The 23,481-nt window shown below is 40.8% G+C and overlaps 1 protein-coding gene across 7 annotated transcripts in view; it reads right to left on the bottom strand.

Annotated features, from left to right (window-relative positions):
• Positions 1 to 855: 855 nt before the first annotated feature.
• LOC118532761 (CCHC-type zinc finger nucleic acid binding protein) overlaps positions 856 to 23,481 on the bottom strand; it is a 67,991-nt gene continuing 45,365 nt past the window's right edge. For 2 of the 7 annotated variants that reach the window (XM_078074553.1, XM_078074557.1), the window contains exons 3-6: positions 3,615 to 3,752; positions 3,427 to 3,517; positions 3,040 to 3,243; positions 856 to 1,867 (exon numbers count right to left, since the gene is read on the bottom strand). In XM_078074553.1, the coding sequence (XP_077930679.1) occupies positions 1,750 to 1,867; positions 3,040 to 3,243; positions 3,427 to 3,517; positions 3,615 to 3,738 (537 nt within the window). In that variant the 5' untranslated portion in view covers positions 3,739 to 3,752 and the 3' untranslated portion in view covers positions 856 to 1,749. Of the gene's footprint in view, positions 1,868 to 3,039; positions 3,244 to 3,424; positions 3,518 to 3,614; positions 3,753 to 12,993; positions 13,166 to 23,481 lie in introns of those variants that run through there. The other 5 variants (XM_078074551.1, XM_078074561.1, XM_078074560.1 and 2 more) reach the window with 5 other exon arrangements.

Raw genomic sequence — 23,481 nt, 5'->3', positions numbered from 1 at the left:
CATTTGCTCAATACAAATATCAAAGGAAAAAGAAACTTGTTTGCTTGTGTTCATGAGTTAAAGAACCTACATGTCAGGGCTCCACACTTTTTTTCTGCCTCCTTTTGACTATTAATTAGACAAAGTAGGAATTGGCCAGACACCAACATCTTAATCCTGCAATGGTATAGATCACAAATTGACCAGACTACCTGAGAATGAAAAACTCACAATATAGATCCAATGTGAAGAATCACATGGCATTGTGAAGGGAAAAAAATAAACTAAGCTGGGAAAGCATAAGCCACTAAGTATAGTTAGTTTAGCCGGGGGGGGGAGGGGGGGGGGGACGGGACACGGACGGGGACAAAAAGAGGACATAGGGTGGGACGGATACTTGAGTAGGTTCTAGACTCTAGGTAGCTGTCATTTTTCAAGCACGTTAAGCTTCCACTAACTCATGTTTAAAGTAAATTCGTTCATTAAACCAAATGATTTCTAAGGTCCATCTCAACTCTAGAACAAATCCTAGAAAAACAAGGAATCAGCCATTTCAGAGCCTTGTGAAGCCCAGGAAAAATATTAAATGCTAAAATATAATAATGGCATCAAAACTATCAAGAATGAACATAAAGCTAAAGGGCAGCATTATAATGGGTTACAAAAATAATTTTTTATATCCCTGCAAAACAGGACACCAAAGGATCTAAAGCTTATGCTTCCTTGTAATAGCTAATTTTCATTACTGAAGACATGACTGAGTTAGTACACAAAGAAAAGTCCAAACTGTCAGCTTTTAGTCCTCCACATTCCCCTCTTTAATATGGCATTTTGCACTATATACATTAATGAAAATTTGAAACAAACAGAAAGAACTTTAGTCAAACTCCCCTTCCTCCTCCAGCTTTATTGGATAGTTTAAAATTACATTTCTATTTTCTAGGACTTCAGTTGCTTTTTCCATCTGACTTTTAAAAACTGATTACAGCAAATGAAACACAGTTGTCTAAGTGATATAGTATACAAAAATAACATCTTGATTTCTGTGAAAATGCATTTCTCTGCAATTCCTGAATAACTCCAAATTATGCTAACTCTGAGCATAGATGTTTACTCTGGGTTTTAGATTTAGTCTTTGAAAAAAATGTGTTCTAAACCTTTGCCATCACCTTATGTATATCCAGCATCAACGCTGTGATGAAGTTGTTCCTGTTTAGGCCTTTATCCCGTTTTTTTCTCGCACAGCCATTAACACACGTTTGTCTTTTTATTTTGTTTACTCCCACTCAACTGTATGTTCTATGTAGGGCCTGATACAGATGTTACTTGATGTTATTTAATAGCTACTGAGGTCAGACAATCCAAGGCCATCGTTATGCTAAAATTAAAGTTATTTATGGAAGCTCATAAATACTTCCAGAATTGGTTTTATCTCCTACATGGGAACATATCCAAGAAACCCAGAACGGGCTTACTGGTCTGACTCAACTCTTCCCATTCCTCAATCCCTATTCACCAGTGGCGCGGAAAGGGGGTTCTTTAACAAAGCATTATACATAACACCTCTACCAAACTAAACATAAACTTTTTTTTTTTGTAGTTAAATGCAGAAAGTCGATTTTTTTCCACCCCTTTCCTCCTTTTACACGGCAAGTAAAGCTCACTGGCCTGGGAGTAGCCTCTATCTGCCAACCTTTGGCCAGTGAAGAGGATTCAGAGAAAATAATACAACCATCAATCAGAAAAAGGAGGGGCGACAAAGGAAAATAATTAAGCTGTGGCTTCAATCGTGCATTCCCGTGCAAGGTGCCCTGACTCGCCACAGCGGTAACAGTTGACTTCACTTGTCTTGCTGCAGTTGATGGCTACGTGACCAGTTTCACCACACCTTAAAAAAAAAAAAAAAAAGTTTTCACAATGTGCTCAGAAAACGCAAAACTGTACTGAAGCAATAGTAACTGGAACAAAAAGCAATTGGCAAATGAAGCAATGCATTTTCTCCCTCAAGAGTCTCATTAACCCCTAAACAGGAAGGAGAAATTAGATAACAAAGTACTCAATTATGAAGCCTAAACCATAAAATTAAAATTTTCACCCTAAGAAATCCACCAAAAACTCCGAAACACCAAAAACAGGGGCAGCTGGGTGGCTCAATTGGTTAAGCGGCTCTTATATTTCCGCCCAGGTCATGATCTCACAGTAATGAGATGGAGCCCCATGGCCCACTCTGTGCTGGGCATGGAGCCTGCTTGGGATTCTCTCCCTACCCCCAATGCTAAAAAGGACATTGACCAAGATGTACCTTTTTCTTTTTTTTTTTTTTTTTTTTTAAAGATTTTATTTATTTATTTGACAGAGAGAGAGATAGCGAGAGCAGGAACACAAGCAGGGGGAGTGGGAGAGGGAGAAGCAGGCTTCCCGCCGAGCAGGGAGCCCGATGTGGGACTCGATCCCAGGACCCTGGGATCATGACCTGAGCCGAAGGCAGACGCTTAACGACTGAGCCACCCAGGCGCCCAAGATGTACCTTTTTCTTAAGTTTTATTTATTTATCTCTACACCCAGCGTGGGGACATGATTTTGAGTCCCACACTGGGTGGGTGCCCCAAGATGTACCTTTATACAAATTAATCCCTAAGATTTCACTGGTATGTACTTAACAAAACTTTAAAGTTTTGTACCTTAAGTATGTATGTTTTATTGTATGTCTCATCCACAGACAAAGATTTCCGGTTGCAGGACAGAAGATTTGCGTATTGGAATTATCATTTTCTACAATGCCTCTGAAAACTCCAAATTACAGCATAACATTCTTATTTTTAAAACATTAAAAATTCCAAGTTGTGTAAGTTGTCCAACTGCCATAGCTACAAGCCATGATGGCAGAATAGTGACTAATATAGACAGGCCGCTGGTTATATATGCTGAAAATCAGTATCAACTGGTCACAGCCAACCTTCACTAATGTGCTGGTCCACAAGGCCCTTCCATTTATACCTAACTCTCCTCTAAAATACTCTCTGCCATAAGCCTTCCTCCAGCAACACCATAACAACTTACCTATAGCACTTCACTTTGGTGCAGTCTTTTTGAATGTGTCCAAATTCTCCACAAGAATAGCACTTCTGCTCATCCGCATGGTCACAGTCACGAGCCAGATGGCCTGGTTTGCCACAGTTGTAGCAGCATTGCTCTCGCTCTCTCTTGGGCTCCTTGCAGTCCTTGGCAATGTGGCCACCTCTACCGCAGTTATAGCAGGCTTCAACAATAAGGAAAAGAAGCAGACCAAGACTATAAAACCTTTACAAAACACTATTATGTTTTAAGCCATACAATACAAAACCTCAAAGGTAAAAATGTCTTTTCTAATGCTACGTGCAGCAGTAGTACATGCTCACCTCTCCAAATTCTAAAAGGGTATTAAAAGGAAGTGTTAAATACTTACCATCCTCTTGAAGATCACAATCCTTGGCAAGATGACCAGACTCACCACAGCGATAACAGATGTCTGGAAGAGATGAGGAAACAAACTGGAAACCTATTTGGGTAAAAACAAAAAGAATTTGGCTAATTAGACCAGTCTTGATACTAATAAATACTGAAGTGCTTCAAATTTTTTTATTCGACAAAAATACCTCTATCCGAGGTAAAACCACCTCTGCCACGGCTTCTCATTCCACGACCACGGCCTCCACCAGTAGGGCATTCCCGGGCCCAATGGCCAGATCGTCCACACTTGAAACACTCATTGCTGCTCATGGCTGCAGTCAGATCTTTGAAATATTAAAAATGACATTGTTAAACTACCTGAAATTACTTTTAGCTTATATTGTCCTTTGAGTGTGTTTTTGGATAATTATTCTGGGGGAAGAAGCCAGCATATATACTGGTTAGGCATTAAATACCTATTAAGAAACATATTAAAAGTGAAAAACTGTAACACACGTATTTTAATATAATTTGATTGTTAAAACCATTATGATTATGAATATATGGATTAATACAAATGTTAATTCAGTTATTAAAGGGGTGATGGAATTTAGAGGGTTAGTATCAATGCACATCCATTATTAGAAATATAACACCTCATTCAAGGTCTAATTTAATGGACATATTTTCATGGTTACAAGCCGGTAAACTTTATTTTGGGCAAATGGAAGTTATTTAATGGTCATAAAATTGGAATAGTTCAAAACAACAGAGCTGTGGTATGTACTTTGAGAGTAAGGGGTAGGTAAAGAAAAACTATTTCTCTCTGTAACTTTAGCATCTAACAGTGCCTAGTTCTACTGCAGCACTTGTCTGCGGACTCTTTAGAGCAAACATGTTAGAAGAAATGCAGTATATAAATTTTCTCTAGAGGATACAGTATGCTAAAAATATTAGAAAAACAACAAAAGGATATACCAAAAAGCATCTAAAGCACTGGGACCATTTTTTCTCTCTTTTATTCTCTTCTAAGTTTTCCTGTAGTTTTACATTTAAAACAAGGGTACTTGGAATTTCACAACAGATTCCTTTTTGGGTATTATTTATAAAGGGGAGGGGGGCAAAACTCCCACTAAAGCAAATGAATTTTATACTTACGTAACAATCTAAAAATAAACAGGGACTATTCCTGGAATAGAATGTTATGTTGCAGGAGAAACTCCTAAGAAAGTGGTTTTTAAAAAACAAACTATCTCAGGGCGCCTGGGTGGCTCAGTCGTTAAGCGTCTGCCTTCGGCTCAGGTCATGATCCCAGGGTCCTGGGATCGAGTCCCACATCAGGCTCCTTGCTCGGCAGGAAGCCTGCTTCTCCCTCTCCCACTCCCCGCTTGTGTTCCTGCTCTCGCTCTCTCTCTCTGTCAAATAAATAAATAAAATCTTTAAAAAAAAAAAAAACAAAAAAAAAAACTGGGAAACAGGCAGTGTTAAAACACGGCTCAAGAAAATCGTGAAAGATTCATAAAAAAAATAAAATAAAATAAAATAAAAATTAAAAAAAATAAAAAACAAACTATCTCGGAACAATGTAGTAACTTTTACATTTCCACACTTCCACATCTGAATATTTTTACCCTTATTTCCAGTGTCAAGCCATGGTACACCAAATTTTTTAACTACCCTCTCAAAGCCACAAGCACCACGATCTAGCAAAACATTGTTTCAACTAAGACTGACTAGTTAAGTGGAATCATCTAAACCAACCACAGCACCAAAACTCAAGTGACAGTGAAATGGCAAAGTCCCCCCCTCCCCGCCATCCTTTCAGTAACTGGTTCATTGCTAAGTCATAGAGAATCCAGTAACTAAAAATTAAGCTAAAGTTCAGTTTCAAAAGTTTCCATTGTCAAATATTCAAAAGAACTCAATACTTATCCCAAGTCTCTGCTATCAGATTCACGGTAAGTTTTCAAAGGGATCTTTCTATCAATTCTTGCCACTTGCCATATAAACACATTACCAAAAAAGGGGGTGGGGGAAGGACAGGTGGGGACCTGCATGGGATACTTAAGAGTTAGGGGTTTCAGGGGTGCCTGAATGGCTCAGTTGGTTAGGCATCCAACTCGTGATTTTGGCTCAGGTTATGATCTCATGGGTCCTGGGATCAAGCCCTGCATCCAGCTCCAAGCTCAGCAGAGTCTGCTTAAGATAATCTCCACTCTCCCTCAAATAAATAAATCTTTAAAAAAAAAAAAAAGTTAGTGGTTTCAGATGCATAATGCACATTTCTAGTCAGAAGAAAACAGCCAGTAAAGATTAAAAATGTATTTTTGCAAAATATTAGATTACATTTGCTTTCTTTTATTGGTATTAGCCTTTTTAAGTCATGTAAAGTACTGGTTTCCACCAGAGAAGTTAGGATAAAAAATAAAAAGATCACAGAAGAGGGCTGCTTATGGTACCTTGTCCTCCCCTCTAACCTCATTTTCATTTTGCATCTTCTCCAGTTTATAGCCAGACCAATTTATGCACATTTAACTATTGCTGTCAATGAGTTCTTTGCACTGAAATGATCACTTCCTTTACAAGGTAATACGGGCAATTTGACAAGTCCTGAGTCGTTTATCATTTAATATTTAAACAAGAGGGGCTGCTCCTGGATGGCTCAGTCGGTTGATCGTCTGACTCGTGATTTTGGCTCAGGTCATGATCTGAGGGTTATGAGAGCGAGCCCTGTGTCCGGTTTCACGTTCAGCAGGGAATCTACTGGAGGGTCTCTCTCTCCCCCTCTGCTCCTCCCCACTGCTCGTGCCCACGCTTTAAAATCTTTTATAAAAATTATAGGGCGCCTGGGTGGCTCAGTCGTTAAGAGGCTGCCTTCGGCTCAGGTCATGATCTCAGGGTCCTGGGATCGAGCCCCACATCGAGCTCTCTGATCCGCAGGAAGCCTGCTTCTCCCTCTCCCACTCCCCCGCTTGTGTTCCCTCTCTCGCTGTGGGTCTCTGTCAAATAAATAAAATCTTAAAAAAAAAAAAAAAAAAATTATATATATTGGGCGCCTGGGTGGCTCAGTCGTTAAGCGTCTGCCTTCAGCTCGGGTCATTGATCCCAGGGTCCTGGGATCGAGCCCCACATCGGGCTCCCTGCTCAGCAGAAAGCCTGCTTCTCCCTCTCCCACTCCCCCTGCTTGTGTTCCTGCTCTCGCTCTCTGTCAAATAAATAAATAAAATCTTTAAAAAAAAGCATATAAAAATTACATATATCTATAAGTATAAACAAGGTAACATCTTTTAGAAAACATCACAATCCTATATATTCAATATGCATTTCTAAAGCTAGTTTCAGACAATCACCCCTTCAGACTGATGCTTTAAAAGAACATGGTTTACTTCATAATAAATTTCAAAGGGAATGTGTTATAATGAATCATCATGTTTATCAGTGGAATAAAGTCAGCAGGTAAAATTTTAGGTTTACTTTCACCATAGAAATGGGAGTTTAAAAAACTACTCAAGTACTGATTAATCTATGTGTACATTTTCATTAACTGTTTTCTTCATTTTGTCTTATCTCTATTCATGGGACCCAGATCCAAAATGAAAAGAAAAAGAAATGACAGGAAAAGTACTTCTGGAAAGATGACAATTAGTTAAAATAACATTAAAGGATTAAACACTACACTCTACTTCTTCTCACCCTAATTCCTAACTGAAATTTGGTTAAAATGTGATCATTTCTATATGAACCACAAATTTAGAGAAAGCAGTATTTCTCCATTTAGACAGTAATTAATTCTACAAAACAAATATGCAACTTTATACATGGTAACTAGTTTTAGATATTTGCTTTGCCATCGACAAATTTCAGTGTCATATAATTTTATTTACCAGAGTAAATTAATGTTTAAAAAAAATACTAAATCTTAAAGGGAAAAGAAACATTTCATTTACATCCCAAAGACCCATCATCAGTAGGCCACATGCTTTTTAAAAGATCTTCCCAGTGGGCTTAGGTAATGTGTATGCAATCTGCCTTCTCCCCCGCTTTGGTCTAGACAATCAGTCAATTAGCTGTTCTACATTTTCAGAGTCCCCTGTGATAGATTTGTCTCGTAACATTAAACCAACCGATTCCCACTATGTTTTAGAGACCTGCCACTTATCCTAGAAGCAGGTCCCCATCCTAATATTCATCTTATATGCAAATGTATTTAGTTATAAGGTCTTTAGAGAATTATATGCTATTCCCTATGAAAAGGAGAGGCAGTAAGGTAAGATAGCTGAGATTTATGGTTCTGTGGTTCTCACTGCCTATGACCTCCTGGCTGAAATTTTACTGCACCATCCTGCCTCCGCCCCCCCTCCACCTGTCACAACCTTTTCCAACCTTCACCCGCCAACTCAAATGCCAACTCTTATAAAAGAATATGACCATATCTCCAGCCTGGAACTCTCCTTCCTAGTAAAACCCACAGTACTTTATTAGTATCTGTCTGATAACACTACCATACTGACTTTTATCATATTCTTTGAGGATATAGACCAAGTAATTCACCTTTCAATCATCACAACACCCCCCCATGTAATTATCCTTTTAGTAGCAGTTATACTCAGTATTTTAACTGCTTGGGGTTAAGGGACAATTATAATCATTTGCTGAATGAAACAAACTGTGTTTCTTGTACAGACCCAACCCAATCTAACAAAGTTCTAACACCTAAATGCTTGCTATCACAAGAGTTACTGCACCATTAATTTAAACAACGTAGGGGCGCCTGGGTGGCTCTGTGGATTGGGCATCTGCCTTCAGCTCAGGTCATGATCCCAGGGTCCTGGGATTGAACCATGAGTTGGGCTCCCTGCTCAGTGGGTAGTCTGCTGCTCCCTCTCCCTCTGCCCTTCCTGCCCCAGTTTGTGTGCTCTGTCATAAAATCTTAAAAAAAAAAAAAAAAAAAAGTAACAATGTATTTCTAAATTATGTACTCATTAAGGATGTACTATCACTCTAAATTTAAGAATGATAATTTCAGATTATCTAATAAAATCCTATTACTCCTAGAATTCACAATCAACTAGACCTCTAATATTTTATGGGATGCTACAAGACATTATCTACTAATAAAGATAAAAGACAAAATGCTGTATTTTCACTGTTGCCAGGCAGAAGAAGAGCATATATTTTCTTCCTTTTGTTGCTAAAAGTCATTGCTTGTATCCACACTGATATCGTCACACAATAAAGATTTGGGGACTCTAACAGGTAAGCCTGGGTTAACCACTTAACCACCTGCTGTGTTACCTCAGACACTTGAGGTCTGCCCTTATCAGGAAAAGATGATAAAACTCATCTGTGATGAGAAATGTTACCAGGTGTCTTGCCCTTAACAGGTGCTCAACTCAAAAAACTTTGGTTTATATCCTCTTAGTCTTTCTATTCTCCCCTCAATTAAGTTAGACTGCTTACAGGTGGATTAGAACCTCTTGCAATGCCTACAGAGCAGGCTTAGAATAGGGCAAATTCTGCTTACTCAGGTTTCCCGTCTCAAAGTCTACTTCCTGAATGGAATGAAGAGGTAAGAAAAATGGGTAAATGCCAAACAACTTCACATTTCCAAAAATCAAAATCAGTTATGTTTCCATTTCAATTTTTGTGTTATCAAATTTTCATGACACAAACCACACTTAAAGAAATGCAGGAGCACAGGGCATGCCAGGCAGCAGTAAGGCAGTCAAGATATCGCTTGAAAAGATTGAAAATTCACTGAGAGGCCATTTATAATTAAGAGGTCCAACTATTTTATACTCATCTAGGCTTAAATTCTGGAATTGAAACCAAAACATTATTGGTTATACTAACTTGTCTTCATCAATGTAATTGTTCCACATTTTTGATACTAAGAACAAGGCCAGTGAACTACTAAAATCTTAACAGGACACCATCAAGACTAACAATGTGAGTTCCAATGAATAAGACCCTAACTCTGGCTATAAATCTATTTAAAGTAAGTAGTGACAGGCAAGTGGGGGGGGGCAACAAAGTATGATGTGGATCTGGCTATCTTTATTGTTTTATATGGTTTTCCTAACATAGCTCTGTGTATGTGTGTATTCACATTTACTGTATCTCTAGTTATTTCCCTCAAGTTTAGGGTTACCCCTGACTCATCCATATTGCTGACCTAACTATATCCAGACCACAGGGGCGCTTTTGGCCCCCCCATGAATGTACTCACTCATCATTATATATATATTTTTTTAAAGATTTTATTTATTTATTTGACAGAGAGACAGAGAGAGAGGGAACACAAGCAGGGGGAGTGGGAGAGGGAGAGGCAGGCTTCTAGCTGAGCAGAGAGCCCGACGTGGGGCTCGATCCCAGAAACCTGGGATCATGACCTGAGCCGAAGGCAGACGCTTAATGACTGAACCACCCAGGCGCCCCCATCATTATACTTTTTTTAAAAAAAATTTTATTTATTTGACAAAGAGAGACACAACGAGAGAGGAACACAAGCAGGGGGAGTGGGAGAAGCAGGCTTCCCGCCAAGCAGGGAGCCGGATGCGGGGCTCGATCCCAGGACCCTGGGATCATGACCTGAGCTGAAGGCAGACGCTTAACGACTGAGCAACCCAGGCGCGCCCCCCATCATTATACTCTTAAATCAGTTTAGTGTTCCAACATGGTACTGAAACACTTCAGACTATTGTTAAATAAATAAACTACAGACAGCAGGGAAGGAAGCAAGTTACACTGTACATTACCTGCATTCTGACCAGAATAAAGGAGACCAGAGTGTAATACTGGGAGCGATTCTGGGTTCTTATCCTGGTTCCTGCCCTGATTACCCCCGACAGGTTTTAAGGTTTTAATAACTAAATATCTACTATGACTCAAAGGTTAATAAACATGTTACCTGTAATCCTTACAACCCTGCAAGTTATGTATTCTTGTTCCCATTTTACTGATAAGGAGACTGAGGATCTGAGACCATATAAAACAAGTTACTTTATAATGACAAAAGTATTTGTTGTCTTTAGATAAACAGAAACTAGAACTGATCAACCTTTTAAAAATCCACAGCCATATATAAATTTATTCACAGTATACCATCACACAGCTTTCCTGAATTTCAAGCCAAGAAAGATTTTCTTAACCTTCTTCGTGGTAGAACTTAGAGGAGTGTCACCACAGATCCAAAGACTGGCAACTGATTTCACTAGTTAACAGCCTCATTTGTAATTATGGAGCCACTCCAGGTGATCACTATACTACACTCTCATACTACTGATTAAGACATTCTATCTACTTACAACTTGCATTTTGGTGGCCACAAGCTCTCACTTTATTATTCCAGCAGTTTTTTACAACATGAAAATGGTTGTAAATTCCAGTAAACTGCACAGTTTACTGGAATTCTCAATAGCATAGCCTTACTGCAGCAGCAACTGACACTGCCAGAATCAGAGTTCTATTACGTGAGACAGTAGGGAAAGAGCATTCTCCACATAGCAGGCCAGGATGCCCTGGCATCAGTCTTCTGGCTCTCCACTTACTGTCAAAAGGGCTAGGAAGAGGAAAGAAGCCAACAATTTTTTAAAACTCACTCCTGCAAGAAAAAAAAAAGGCAAAATCTCTCTTGTGGTCAAGTGCTTAGCCAACAGACCATTCCAATTAGTCAAATTGTGGTTCTATTGCTTTTAAGCACCAATTTGGTAACTTCCCATGTATGCAGATGTTACTAGATTTTTTTTATAAAAGGCAAAAATAATCCAAAAAGTCATAAAACCACCTACAAAACCCATTTATAATACCTTAAAGAAGAGATCACTCTGCCTGTTCCAGTTCAAATGCTAGTGTAATTAATGCCCTTTGGTCTTCCATTGATTTGGCTCAAAATATTTTACAGAGACTCCATATTTGTTTCAAACACATCATCTCTCATCAGTATGAAAATGTGGACCTTTAGGTTGCTAAGACTTACCCAAGTTTTCTAATGTGACATATGCGGCTAAGTACACAAACATATACTGTTAGGTTTAAAAAAAAAAAAAAACTGTTGCCAAGAGCTGCGATTTGGAAAAAATTTTAAGTCCTTATTTCAGCCCTTGGGAATCTAATATTCTTTTTATATTCCAGTAGAGAACTCTTGTAGACAAGAATCAGGCTGAACAAGCTAAACACAGCATGTACCTATGTACGTGGCATTTGTAGAGGTTTGATTAAACCATGATCAGAGTAATTTTTAAGCATTTGAAAATGATGCTTCGCAGAAGGGGGAAAAAAAAAAGCCTAAGAGGTAGGAATTTCATCTCCTACATCTTTTAAAACCCCTCAAAACCATATATGCAATTTATAGTACTTGAGCAAGAGTAACAAAGTTGCTATTTTAATTTAAGGTAACTTGTCCATGCAGAATTAACTGGTTATGTTTCTCTCAAAAATTGTGTCAAATAGGAAAAGAAGAAAACCTTTAAAAAAAAACACACACAAACTTGTTTAACTTGGGGTATGAGGAGGATGTAAAATAATCCAGACTCTGCTTCTTACCCTCTCTGTGGGTCTTTCTGGATAATGACTGAAACACACTATCCCAAGTCACAAATGACTACTGAGCAGTATTTTCTTTTTCTAAGACCTCCAAGACCAGATGTAGTCACTTCCTTTGGAAGTGCCCTGTGGCTGAGGCCATGTGGTTAACATGTGGCAACAAGCATACGCCTTACCCATAATAAAATCAACACCCAAACCCAAATGTGGGCAACTACGTCGTCCTAAAATAGGTTTTCACATTTGGAATATCTACATGGGGGCTGGCTCATTAACTTTCACGTCTCATTTTAAAATTAAATTGTATTTAATTAATCCATGAAACGACTGGATTTCGTTGATTCACGGAAGGCGAGACCTATCTGCCTCTTTTCGAATTGCAACGTTAAGAGAAGTAACTTAGCATTTGAACCACGATAAAAATTCAAGAATCGGGAAGCTATCAAGTATGTAAGTACGAATTTCGGGATTCTCAGGCCTTCTGGCGGAGTATCCCACCACTCTAAACCCAAGCGCGTCTTCAGTGGCCCTTTTCTAAGCCCATCAGAACCCTTGGCACATGGCCCGCCAGGCCCACTACCCCAGCACATGGCCTGCATAAATACCCAAACCCATCCCCCCCAACCGCACTAGGGTCCTTTCCCCACCACAGCCTCCTTCCAATGAGTTCCCGCCAAATGGACCCTCCGTCTCGCATTCCGCGACCCTCGAAGTCTCAGGGCCTCAGTCCCAAGGGCCCGGGCCTCCTTTGCTATAAGGCTACGGCCTGGGGTGCGGCCTTGGCTGTGGAAAAGGCCCCGAGGCGCGGCGACCCAGCTTCCCAAGACGGAAAGAAGGAGGGCAGGGTCGCCTGACTGCGGCAGGCCGGAAACCTGGACTTGAGGAGACGGTGGCAGCCGAGTTTCCCGCCTGACGCAGCAGCAGCGCAGGCCAGAGTGCGGCCGCCATCGCCGCCTCACCGCTCCCAACCTCTCCGTCCGCCTCGGCCAGAGCCCGCACCGCGGCTTCCCCCCAACCCCAGGCCCCGCTCTAGGACCTCACCTTCGGCGTCTGAGCGGGCCCGCAGCGGCGGAGACTCAGACGCAGACCCGGGAAAGGCGGCTCACAAGATAGCGGCTGTTTATTTTCAGGGTCCTTGCCTGCGCCACACGCGGGTCTGCACACGGCCCCACACACGCCGCTGCGCACGGCTCTCCTCCGCCTCGCCCACGCGGCCAATCAGCACGCGGAGCTCCGCCGTCCAATCAGAGCCGCCCCCGAAGAAGGCCGCCCAGCTTGAGCGCGGCGCGGGGCGGGGCGGGCCTCTACCTCCGCGCGCCGCGGCCTTTCCCAGCGTGCCCCGCGCGCGGCCTTTCCCGCCCGGAACCCCAGGCCCCAATCCTTCTCCGGCCCTTTCCGCTTATTCCAGGCCCCTCCCCACCCGGGGGAAATTTGGGTGTCCCGCCCTTGGTGATATCTCGCGGCAGCCGGCGACGACGGATGCCAGAGGGCGGGTCTCAGTGAAGTGGCTGTGATTAGCGTGGGATCAGGGAAAATTCCTGTCACTTTTGGGGCTCAGAAAAAAGCGTCTGCTCCGAGACCTCTGGTTCGAACTGACTTTCCGAGCTAGGACACGTTTCCTAAAACACATCTCAGTTTAGGGAAAAGTCGCGGCTGCCAAGTGACAGAAGTTGCTGTGGCTGTGGGTCGGAGGCCCTAAGTTTTGTTTTGGTTTTTGTGTGAGCGTAGGCAGAGCCTGGAACTCCCTGGGGCTTAAACCTCTTAACAGATAAACCACCACCACCAACCCCCTATCACTCCCCCTCACAAAATGTACCCGATGAGGGAAAGGGACCTGCCCTGCGGAGGGTGTGAAGATGGCGAAGGAATGGCCCTGAGACTTCTCTGCCTCACAACACACCTTGTGACCGTTTAGCACATTGATGAGTCACATTCCCTGCGACTTAAGGGGGTAACACGGCATGCCAGGAGAGCCATCTGGCCTGGGCTAGCATGTTCAGGAATGGCCTTGAGGTGAGATTTGGTATCTTCTCCAAAGATACGGATATGTAGCATAGATACTATTTCAGGATGAAAACAATTATTGAATATGAACTAAAAAAAATTTTTTTTTAATTTTTATTTATTTGACAGATATCGAGAGAGGGAACCACAAGCAGAGGCAGAGGGAGAAGCAGGCCTCCCGCTGAGCAGGGAGCCCGACGTGGGGCTCGATCCCAGGACTCTGGGATCATGACCCGAGCCGAAGGCAGATGCCCAACGGCTGAGCCACCCAGGCGCCCCCTGAACTAAAATTTTTAAGAATTGTGTGTACCGGGGTGCCTGGGTGGCTCAGTCGTTAAGCGTCTGCCTTCGGCTCAGGTCATGATCCCAGGGTCCTGGAATCGAGCCCCGCATCGGGCTCCCTGCTCAGCAGAAAGCCTGCTTCTCCCTCTCCCACTCCCCCTGCTTGTGTTCCCTCCCTCTCTGTCTCTATCTGTAAAAAAAAATAAATTAAAAAAAAAGAATTGTGTGTACCATCTTGAAACCGCTTTTGTTAGAAACAGGAAAAAAATAGAAGCACCCCTCAGTCTCTTGAGCTCTAAAAGCCCTGAAATTACTATAGTCTCCTACTAAGCTTAATATGCTCCTCAAGGTTAGTATGCAGCCCAAGTTGTTGGCTGGTATATCCCAGAAATTTACTTTTCATTCCTTTAATGATCATCTTACTTGAAATTGTACAGATCTATTAAGATGTTAAAACTGTGATAAACAGTCCTTATTTGTAGCATTAATTAGGTGGGTAGCTGTGAAGATTTTAGGTGTCCTTTGTCCTTGGTCTCATCTCATTGAATCCTCCCAGTCCCCAGGCTGTATGACTTCTAAAATCATGTTCATGGGAAGGCACAGTGGTTAAGAGCACAGGTGTTGAGAATCAGGCATTATGGGGCGCCTGGGTGGCTCAGTTGGTTAAGCGACTGCCTTTGGCTCAGGTCATGATCCTGGAGTCCCGGGATCGAGTCCCGCATCGGGCTCCCTGCTCAGCAGGGAGTCTGCTTCTCCCTCTGACCCTCCTCCCTCTCATGCTCTCTGTCTCTCATTCTCTCTCTCTCTCAAATAAATAAATAAAATCTTTAAAAAAAAAAAAAAAAAAAGAGAATCAGGCATTAAACCTGGATTCAAATCACTAGCTCTTACTTAATCATTGTAGTGCATTTAGCAGGTTGTGCTCAACATAGTGCTCAATGAAGGGTAGCAATTATCAATTATCAAAGAGTGAATGAACTATCTCAAGGGCCAATGATTTTTTAAAGTTTTTTTTAACCAAGAAAATTAAAGTAAAAATATTTTAAAATTCAGCACGAAAGGGTCCCACTTCCAATAAGATTGAATTGCCTAGCAGTTTCTGTGTTGTTATATAACACCAGAGTTACCAATAATAAAACTGTTTTGTGCTTATATAGTTTTATTACCAAGAAGCTTACACAGCTTTATAGATTTCCCCTTCCTAACTGATTAATCTTTATATCTCCAGCTAAGTAGTAGTGTGGCAACTGCAAACACTTAAGTAGTGATTTCCTAAGCCCCAACAGTGAGACAGTATAATGCACGAGGCTAAATGGAGAAGTCCACCTTGGGTGCATCTAAGCCATGCCAGGAAGACTAGTGAAATTGTCATAGTAACCATCAATTCCTATTTTTTACTTGATTTTTATTTATCATTCCAACCACAATGTTTGATATCTATTATAGACCCAGGGACAGAATGTTCCTAATGTTAAAAAATTGTTTAAAAAGAGGGTGGGTGTGAAACAGGTAGTGGACATAATTATGTAGGTTTCAAAAGACTTAAGTGGAAGGAATGGAAACATAATGTGGTTTTTGCTGCTTGGCTCTAGGAGTAGTAATAGGTAATGGCTCTTCTCTACCTGGCATCCAGCTTTCTGTAATGACTATTATTATTAACAGAGCCAGATTGATCATGAGGCATTCTGTCTCAAGGTTTATGATAGAATTTAACTACACTCGTTTGTGTTGTCTGGATATGCCCTTGGGTACACCTATTTCACTAGAGATGTTTGAAAATAAGAAAGAAAAAAGCCAGGCCACTCAAAAGATAAACTGCCAATCATATATGAAGAAAGAGTCCCTCCCCTATAAATGTGTTTTCTCCCCCTCCTCCCTTCCGGTGTTCAGTCTTACCCACACTTTTTGTGCTCAGCAATGTTGACTGTTATGAAAGTGACTAGTTCAGATGTAGACCTTGCCCCTAAAGATCTTGCAAGAGGAAATGGGCCATAAGAAAGTATTAAGTGGGGGTGCCTGGGTGACTCAGTTGGTTAAGTTTCTGCCTTCTGCTCAGGTCATGATCCCAGGGTCCTGGGATCGAGCCCCGAATCAGGCTCCCTGCTCAGTAGGGGGTCTGCCTCTACCTGCATGTGTTCACTCTTGCTCTCTCAAATAAATAAATCTTAAAAAAAAAAAAGAAAATATTAAATGTCCTGAGGGAGGATCAGCTAAAATGCTATGATTCAGCATGATTCAGGATTCCTTAAAATGAGTACCAGTTGAGCAGCAATACCTGCCAACTCTTAATTTCCGCTAAAATGCCCAACTGCATAGTACATGCCTTAAATTCTGCTGTCCGATGGAGATGATATCGTATATATCTTTCTAAACCCTTCCATGTCTTGTTTTCTGTGCCTACAGGAAAGAGTCTCTGTGACTTGACTTGGAAAATATGCAAATAAGTTTAAGGAGCATAAATCGTTTTCATCTCTCCTGTCTGCTTGTGAAGCTAAAACATAGTTTACTAAACTAAATCCTGAAATAGGAATCAGTTATACTAATAATAGCTAATAGTATATGTAAAGTTCTTTAACAAGGCCTGGCATAATTACTATTAAAGTGTTATCTATTATTTTTGTTATTATTATGGAGTGCTTATTATATGCCAGTCATTGTTTATAGCCTCTTTATAAGGTTACACAAAACCTCTATGAGATATGTACTTTTATTATCCCCATGAGGAAATAAAATTCCAGAGAATTCAAGTATTCTGCCAAAGGTCAGAGAGTGAATAAATGACAGGGCAGGCTTCAAACAGAAGCAGCCTAAGTGCTTAAACACAATGCTTCCGGCCTCCCAGTAGTTATTGAAACCTAATCCTACAATTTCCTTTTGACTCCTTAAAGTAACAGTATAGGGAATACTAACAGATGATAAGGAAAATATGAAACACTGACTAATGATTTCGTGAGCATTCCATCAGTTGGCTTTCTCCTCTATGACCTCAAATTGAAACTACCTCTACTTCTGCAAAATAACTGGTAAGAGAAGAACATCATTTGCAAATAGTTTTTAAAGGTTCAAAGTAAAACCACCCATTTTTGTTCTTAAAAGAAAAGCAGATGCATTCATTTAAAAAAGTAACTTCATATGGATCATCTTCATTATTTAAACTTTAAAATAGATAGTGAATGGCAAATTACAAAATGTCTTAAATTGTTTTTTGAGAGAGCATTAAAAATATGATCATCTGGCTCTCAAATCTACAAAAATAGTGTAATTGACTTTTCAAGATTAGATTGAAAAACAAGTACTATATAAATGGGTGAATTAGAATCTAACATCTAAAGGAGTATTTAGCCTAATCTACTTGTGCTCTCTATCTCTCTGTCAAATAAATAAATAAAATCTTTAAAAATATATATATATATAGTATAATGTTACAACCACGATAGTGAAATCGATACAGTCCACTGGTTTTGTTCAAATTTCCCCATTTTACTTGTACTCTGTGTGTGTGTGTGTGTGTGTGTGTGCAGTTCTATACAACTGAATCTATTATGTAGGTAGGTCTGTGTAATCACCTACGTACTCAAGATACAGAATACCTTCAACATCATAAGATTCACTCCTGTTGCCCCTTTATACCAACACCTACTTCCTTCCCACTCTTCCCCTCCACCCTAATTCCTGTTCTTCATTTCCAAAATGTCCTTTCAAAAATGTTATATATAAGAGCGCCTGGCTGGGTCAGTTGGAGGAGCATGTGATTCTTGAGTCCCAGGTTGGGTGTAGAGATTATTAAAAAAATAAATAAGTAAACTTTAAAAAATATTATATACAAAAATTTTTTTGGATTAATAATTTTTTAAAAAAATTTATTATGTTATGTTAATCACCATTCATTACATCATTAGTGTTTGATGTAGTGTCCCATGATTCATTGTTTGCGTATAACACCCAGTGGTCCATTTAGTACTATATATAAAATTTTTAAAGATTTATTTATTTGAGAGAGAGAGAGAGTGCGAGCGGGGGGGGGGGCCCATAGGGAGAGGAAGAGAGAGAAGCAGGCTCCCTGCTGAGCATGGAGCCCGACAAGGCTCAATCCCAGGACCCTGAGGTCATGACCTGAGCCGAAATCAGGAGTTGGCTGCTTTAACTGACTGAGCCACCCAGGCACCCCAAAAATGTTATATATAAATTTTTTAAAAGTTATATAAATGGAATTGTGCAGTATGTAACCTTTTGGGATTGGCTTTTGTTTCATTGAGCATAACGGCCTGGAGATTCATGGGAGTTGTTGTGCGCATCAAACAGTTTTTTCCTTTACTACTGAGTAGCATTCCACGGTATGGATAAACCACAGTTTAACCAACATCCATGGAAGGACTACTGTTTCTAATTTGGGGCTATTACAAATAAAGTTGCTATGAACATGTGTGTGCAGGTCTGTGTAAACACACTTTCATTTGGCATTTCATTTTTCAGTTAACATTTCCCACATTACCAGTGAGGTTGATCATCTTTTCATATATTTGTAGGCTCTTCAGGTTTCCTCTTTTGAGAAGGGCTGATTTTGCTCACTTTGTGTATTTTGTTGTTTGCCTTTTTCTTCCGGATATGAAAGCATTCTTTATATGTTCGGGATAACAATCCTTTGTAAGTTATATAAAATTGTACGTGTTGACATTTTGGTGATCATTGTTTCTCAGTGTGATGTAAAGTTTAGAAATGGATAAAGAATTCCTGAAAATTGGATTTGGATCATTGATGAAGAGACAGAGTGATTTCATTCAGGAAATGTCACTCAGGGCTACCCACCAAGAGTTTAGGGAGACTACTGCAACCCCCACACTTTGTAGCACCTCCTTTGCATCTGTTAAATGCCAACAATATGCTTTAATGGTGTCATGTTGAACGCTAGGCAGAGCATATCAAAATTTCTGCCTGCTTGAGAGCAAATGCCACGTAGTCCTTAGATTTGCTTTTATCAAACCCTTTGCCTCATTTTGGGGGAGGGCATTCAGATGCATTTATTGCATCACAAAACCATGATTTTCAGCATTTTAATCAGCCCTCGGAAACTGCTGACATCATGATGTCCTTCTCCACTGGTGTTTCCATTTTCTCTAGCACTGCAGCCAGAATTTAGAATCCTGACTCACCCTTCAGCCAGCCATAGAGAATGCTGATCATTCTGGTATGGTCAATGCTCACAAAGTGACTTTGAAAGGGGAAATAGCGTTTGGACAAACCAAAACCAGTGCAATTTCAGGTAATAGTGAGGCTTTTCTAACTTTCTTTTCTGCTCAGCTGCTATCCTTTCTCCTTTGACTGAAGGGGAAACCACGCTTCTGGAATCCTAGCCATAAAGCTGTGGATTGTACGGGCTGGCACGGCCAGTACCGTCCTTCTGAGCTCAGTGAGTTGTCTTTCCCTTCTGCAGAGTCCCGGCTGGGGCGTGGCGCTTACAGTGAACAGTCTGCATAGCTAAATTAACAATTCCAAATTTAGCTCTCATTTCAATAAATTACCTTATAAAACATTCATTGGCCAAAATTATCTTGACTAGTTTATTTATAAGAACATTGCAATTGTTCATGTGGATTGCCTGTGAGGAAACTGATATGCAAAGTTTCCCCTCAAACCACAGGAAAAAAAAAAACCATAAAGGAGAGTACCAGGATTTCTAGGAGCATGAAATTTATACCTATGCTATACAAATAAATGTTAGGGGCGTCTGGGTGGCTTAGTCGGTTAAGCGTCCGACTCTTGATTTCGGTTCAGGTTGTGATCTCAGGGTCATGAGATCGAGCCCCACTCTGATGTGGAGCCTGCTTGAGATTCTTTCTATCCCTCTCCCTAACTCCCCCAACCCCATCTCTAAAACAAACAAATAAATGTTAAAGAAAAGAGGCTTTGGATATTTTCAAAGGGCAGTGGTGGGGATTGAGCCCCTCATTGGGCTCCTTGCTCATCAGGGAGCCTGCATCTCCCTCTCCTGCTCCCCCTGCTTGTGCTCTCTCTCTCTTTCTGTCAAATAAATAAATAAAACCATAAATAAATAAATAAAGTATTTAAATGGAAAATGCTTCACAAATTCCCAAATGTTTTACCAAGGTAAAATATTAAGATCAGTTTCTGACACATTTAAGGCATGAAATTCCTTTTCCACACTGATTTAAAACATATAAAGACAATATCTTGGACACGTGAATAGGCAATGATAATATTTCTATTGCATTTGAAGAATGACTGGAAGTAATTTTTTTCCTTTATTTAGATGTTGGCTTCCCTACTCGATGCAATAAAAGTTCTCAGGGGACTAACACTGACTCTAAAACTTCTGATGCTGAAGATTTATCCAAAATGAAGTTTGCTTTGGGTGGCACAGAATTCAAACACAGCTCTGGACTATACTAAAGGGGGTGGTTAATGGGATTTTTCCTGTGCTTCCTATTTTCTTCCTTTCTGACACACATCTAGTTTCCTAGTGATTTCCTGAGTCAGCCAGAGCCAGCTTCCTTCTCTCGTCAACACTGACATGCCCTGCTCTATCAGAGACTATCATTTTATCAACCAACGCATGCTAGGTTAATAATAACTTCATTTACATAGCACCTTATAGTTGGCACATAAACATTCAACCAGCATTTCTAGAGAGATTATTATGTGCCACACCATCCAGGGTATTTTCACTTCTTTAAATGGGACACCTGGGTGGCTCAGTCGGTGAAGCGTCTGCCTTCAGCTCAGGTCATGATCCCAGGGTCCTGGGATCAAGCCCCGCGTCAGGCTCCCTGCTCAGTGGGGAGTTTGCTTCTCCCTCTCCCTCTGCCCCTCCCCCTGCTCATGCTCGATCTCTCTCAAATAAATAAATAAAATCTTTTAAAAAAAAGAAACCTCATAGATTCAAGCATAACTTCTCTAGGTAAGATCTATATATTTAAGTAGGAGGCATTAGCCTCCTAACCTAGTGTTTTTCACAGGGTGGGAGGCATGCAATGCTTTCAGGTGGTATATGGCAGGGCATCAACTAAAGTTACATCATATGGTAATAAAGTCTAATTTCAAGTTCTTTCAAGCCTTCTATCTGTCTCAAAGGAAAAGTCCCAGTTTGGTGCTTACCAGTTTTTAACTCTACAACACTGTATTTAATATTTCTTAATGAGGAGAGCATAGGTCCAAGTGATCATCCAGAACATTATCATTTTATTATGAAAACATAATAGACAAGTTATACTGTTTTCTCATTTGTGTAATCAAATTTCCTCTTTTGTTCACATATACACATACATATTTTATTTTATTGCTGAGGCAGCTGAGAGTAAGTTGCAGATTTTGGGCATTTTTAATCAAGATAAAATTGATAAAGGGGCGCCTAGGTGGCTTAGTAAGTTAAGCGTCTGCCTTCAGCTCAGGTCATGATCTCAGGGTCCTGGGATGGAACCCCGTGTCAGGTTCCCTGCTCAGTGGGGAGTCTGCTTCTCCCTCTCTCTCTGCTCTCCATACCCCCCCTCCGCTCGTGCTCTCTCTCTCTCTCTCAAATAAATAAATAAGATATTTTTTAAAAAAGATAAAATTGATTTAAAAAAACATATTAGTTTCAGGTGTAACAATATAATGATTTCATATTTGTATATATTGAAAAATGATCCCCACAATAAATCTATTTAACATTATATCACCATACATAGTTACAAATTTTTTTCTCATTATGAAAACTTTTTTTTTTTTTTTTTAAAGATTTTATTTATTTATTTGAAGAGAGAGAGACAGCGAGAGCAGGAACACAAGCAGGGGGAGTGGGAGAGGGAGAAGCAGGCTTCCCGCTGAGCAGGGAGCCTGATGTGGGACTCGATCCCAGGACCCTGGGATCATGACCTGAGCCGAAGGCAGACGCTTAACGACTGAGCCACCCAGGCGCCCCTCATTATGAAAACTTTTAAGATTTGCTCTCTTAGCAACTTTCAGATATACAATACAGTATTATTCACTACAGTCACCATGCTGTACATTATTCCCTTGGGACTTATTTAATTACTGGAAGTTTGTACCTTTTGATCCCCTTCACCTACTTCACCTACTCCCCTCCCTCTGCCTCTGGCAACCACCAACCTGTTCTCTGTATCTATGAGCTTCTATTTTTTTTGTTTGTGTTTACATATGGTTTTTTTGTTTGTTTTTTTAGATTCCATATATAAGTGAGATCAGATAGTATTTGTATTCTTTGTCTGACTTATCTCACTTAGCATAATGCCTTCAAGGTCCATCCATGTTGTCACAAATTGCAGGATTTCCTTCCTTTATATGGCTGAATAATATTCTGTTGTACACATACACCACATTTTCTTTATCTATTCATCCCTTAATGTACATTTAGGTTGCTTCCAAAAGTTTCCTCTTATAAATTAAGAAAATGAGGGGCACCTGGGTGGCTCAGTCAGTTAGGTGGCTGACTCTTGATTTCTGCTCAGGTCATGATCTCAGGGTCCTGGGATCAAGCCCCACCTCAGGCTCTGTGCTCAGCAGGAAGTCTGCTTGAGATTTCTCTCCCTCTCCCTCTGCCCTTTTCCCCTGCTCACTCGCTCTCTCTTTCTCTCTCTCAAATAAATAAGTATTTTTTTAAATATTTTATTTATTTATTTGACAGAGAGAGAGAGAGACAGCGAGAGAGTGAGCATAAGCAAGGGAAGTGGGGGAGGGAGAAGCAGGCTTCCCGCACAGCAGGGAGCCTGATGCGGGGCTCGATCCCAGACCCTGGGATCATGACCTGAGCCAAAGGCAGACGCCTAACGACTGAGCCACCCAGGCGCCCCTAAATAAAATAAGTATTAAAGAAAAAAGAAATTGGGGCACCTGGGTGGCTCAGTTGGTTAAGCATCTGCCTTCAGCTCAGGTCATGATCTCAGGGTCCTGGGATTGAGTCCCTCATTGGGCTCCTGTTCAGTGGGGAGTCGGCTTCTGCCTCTACCTTTCCCCCCTGCTCATGATCTCTCTCTCTCATGCTCTCTCTCTCAAATAAATAAATAAATAAATAAAATCTTTTTAAAAAATTCTAAGAAAATGGGGCTACTGGCTGGCTCAGTTGTTGGAGTATGTGACTTTTGGTCTCAGGGTTGTGGGTGCAGAGATTGCTTAAAAATAAAATCTTTTAGGGGCGCCTGGGTGGCTCAGTCGGTTAAGCGTCTGCCTTTGGCTCAGGTCATGATCCCAGGGTCCTGGGATCAAGCCCTGCATCAGGCTCCCTGCTCTGCG

This window comes from Halichoerus grypus, chromosome 1, assembly GCF_964656455.1.
Source record: "Halichoerus grypus chromosome 1, mHalGry1.hap1.1, whole genome shotgun sequence".
Lineage (NCBI taxonomy): Eukaryota > Metazoa > Chordata > Mammalia > Carnivora > Phocidae > Halichoerus > Halichoerus grypus.
The sequence above is the reverse complement of the archived record's forward strand: the minus strand, read 5'-3'. Positions and strand labels throughout refer to the sequence as shown.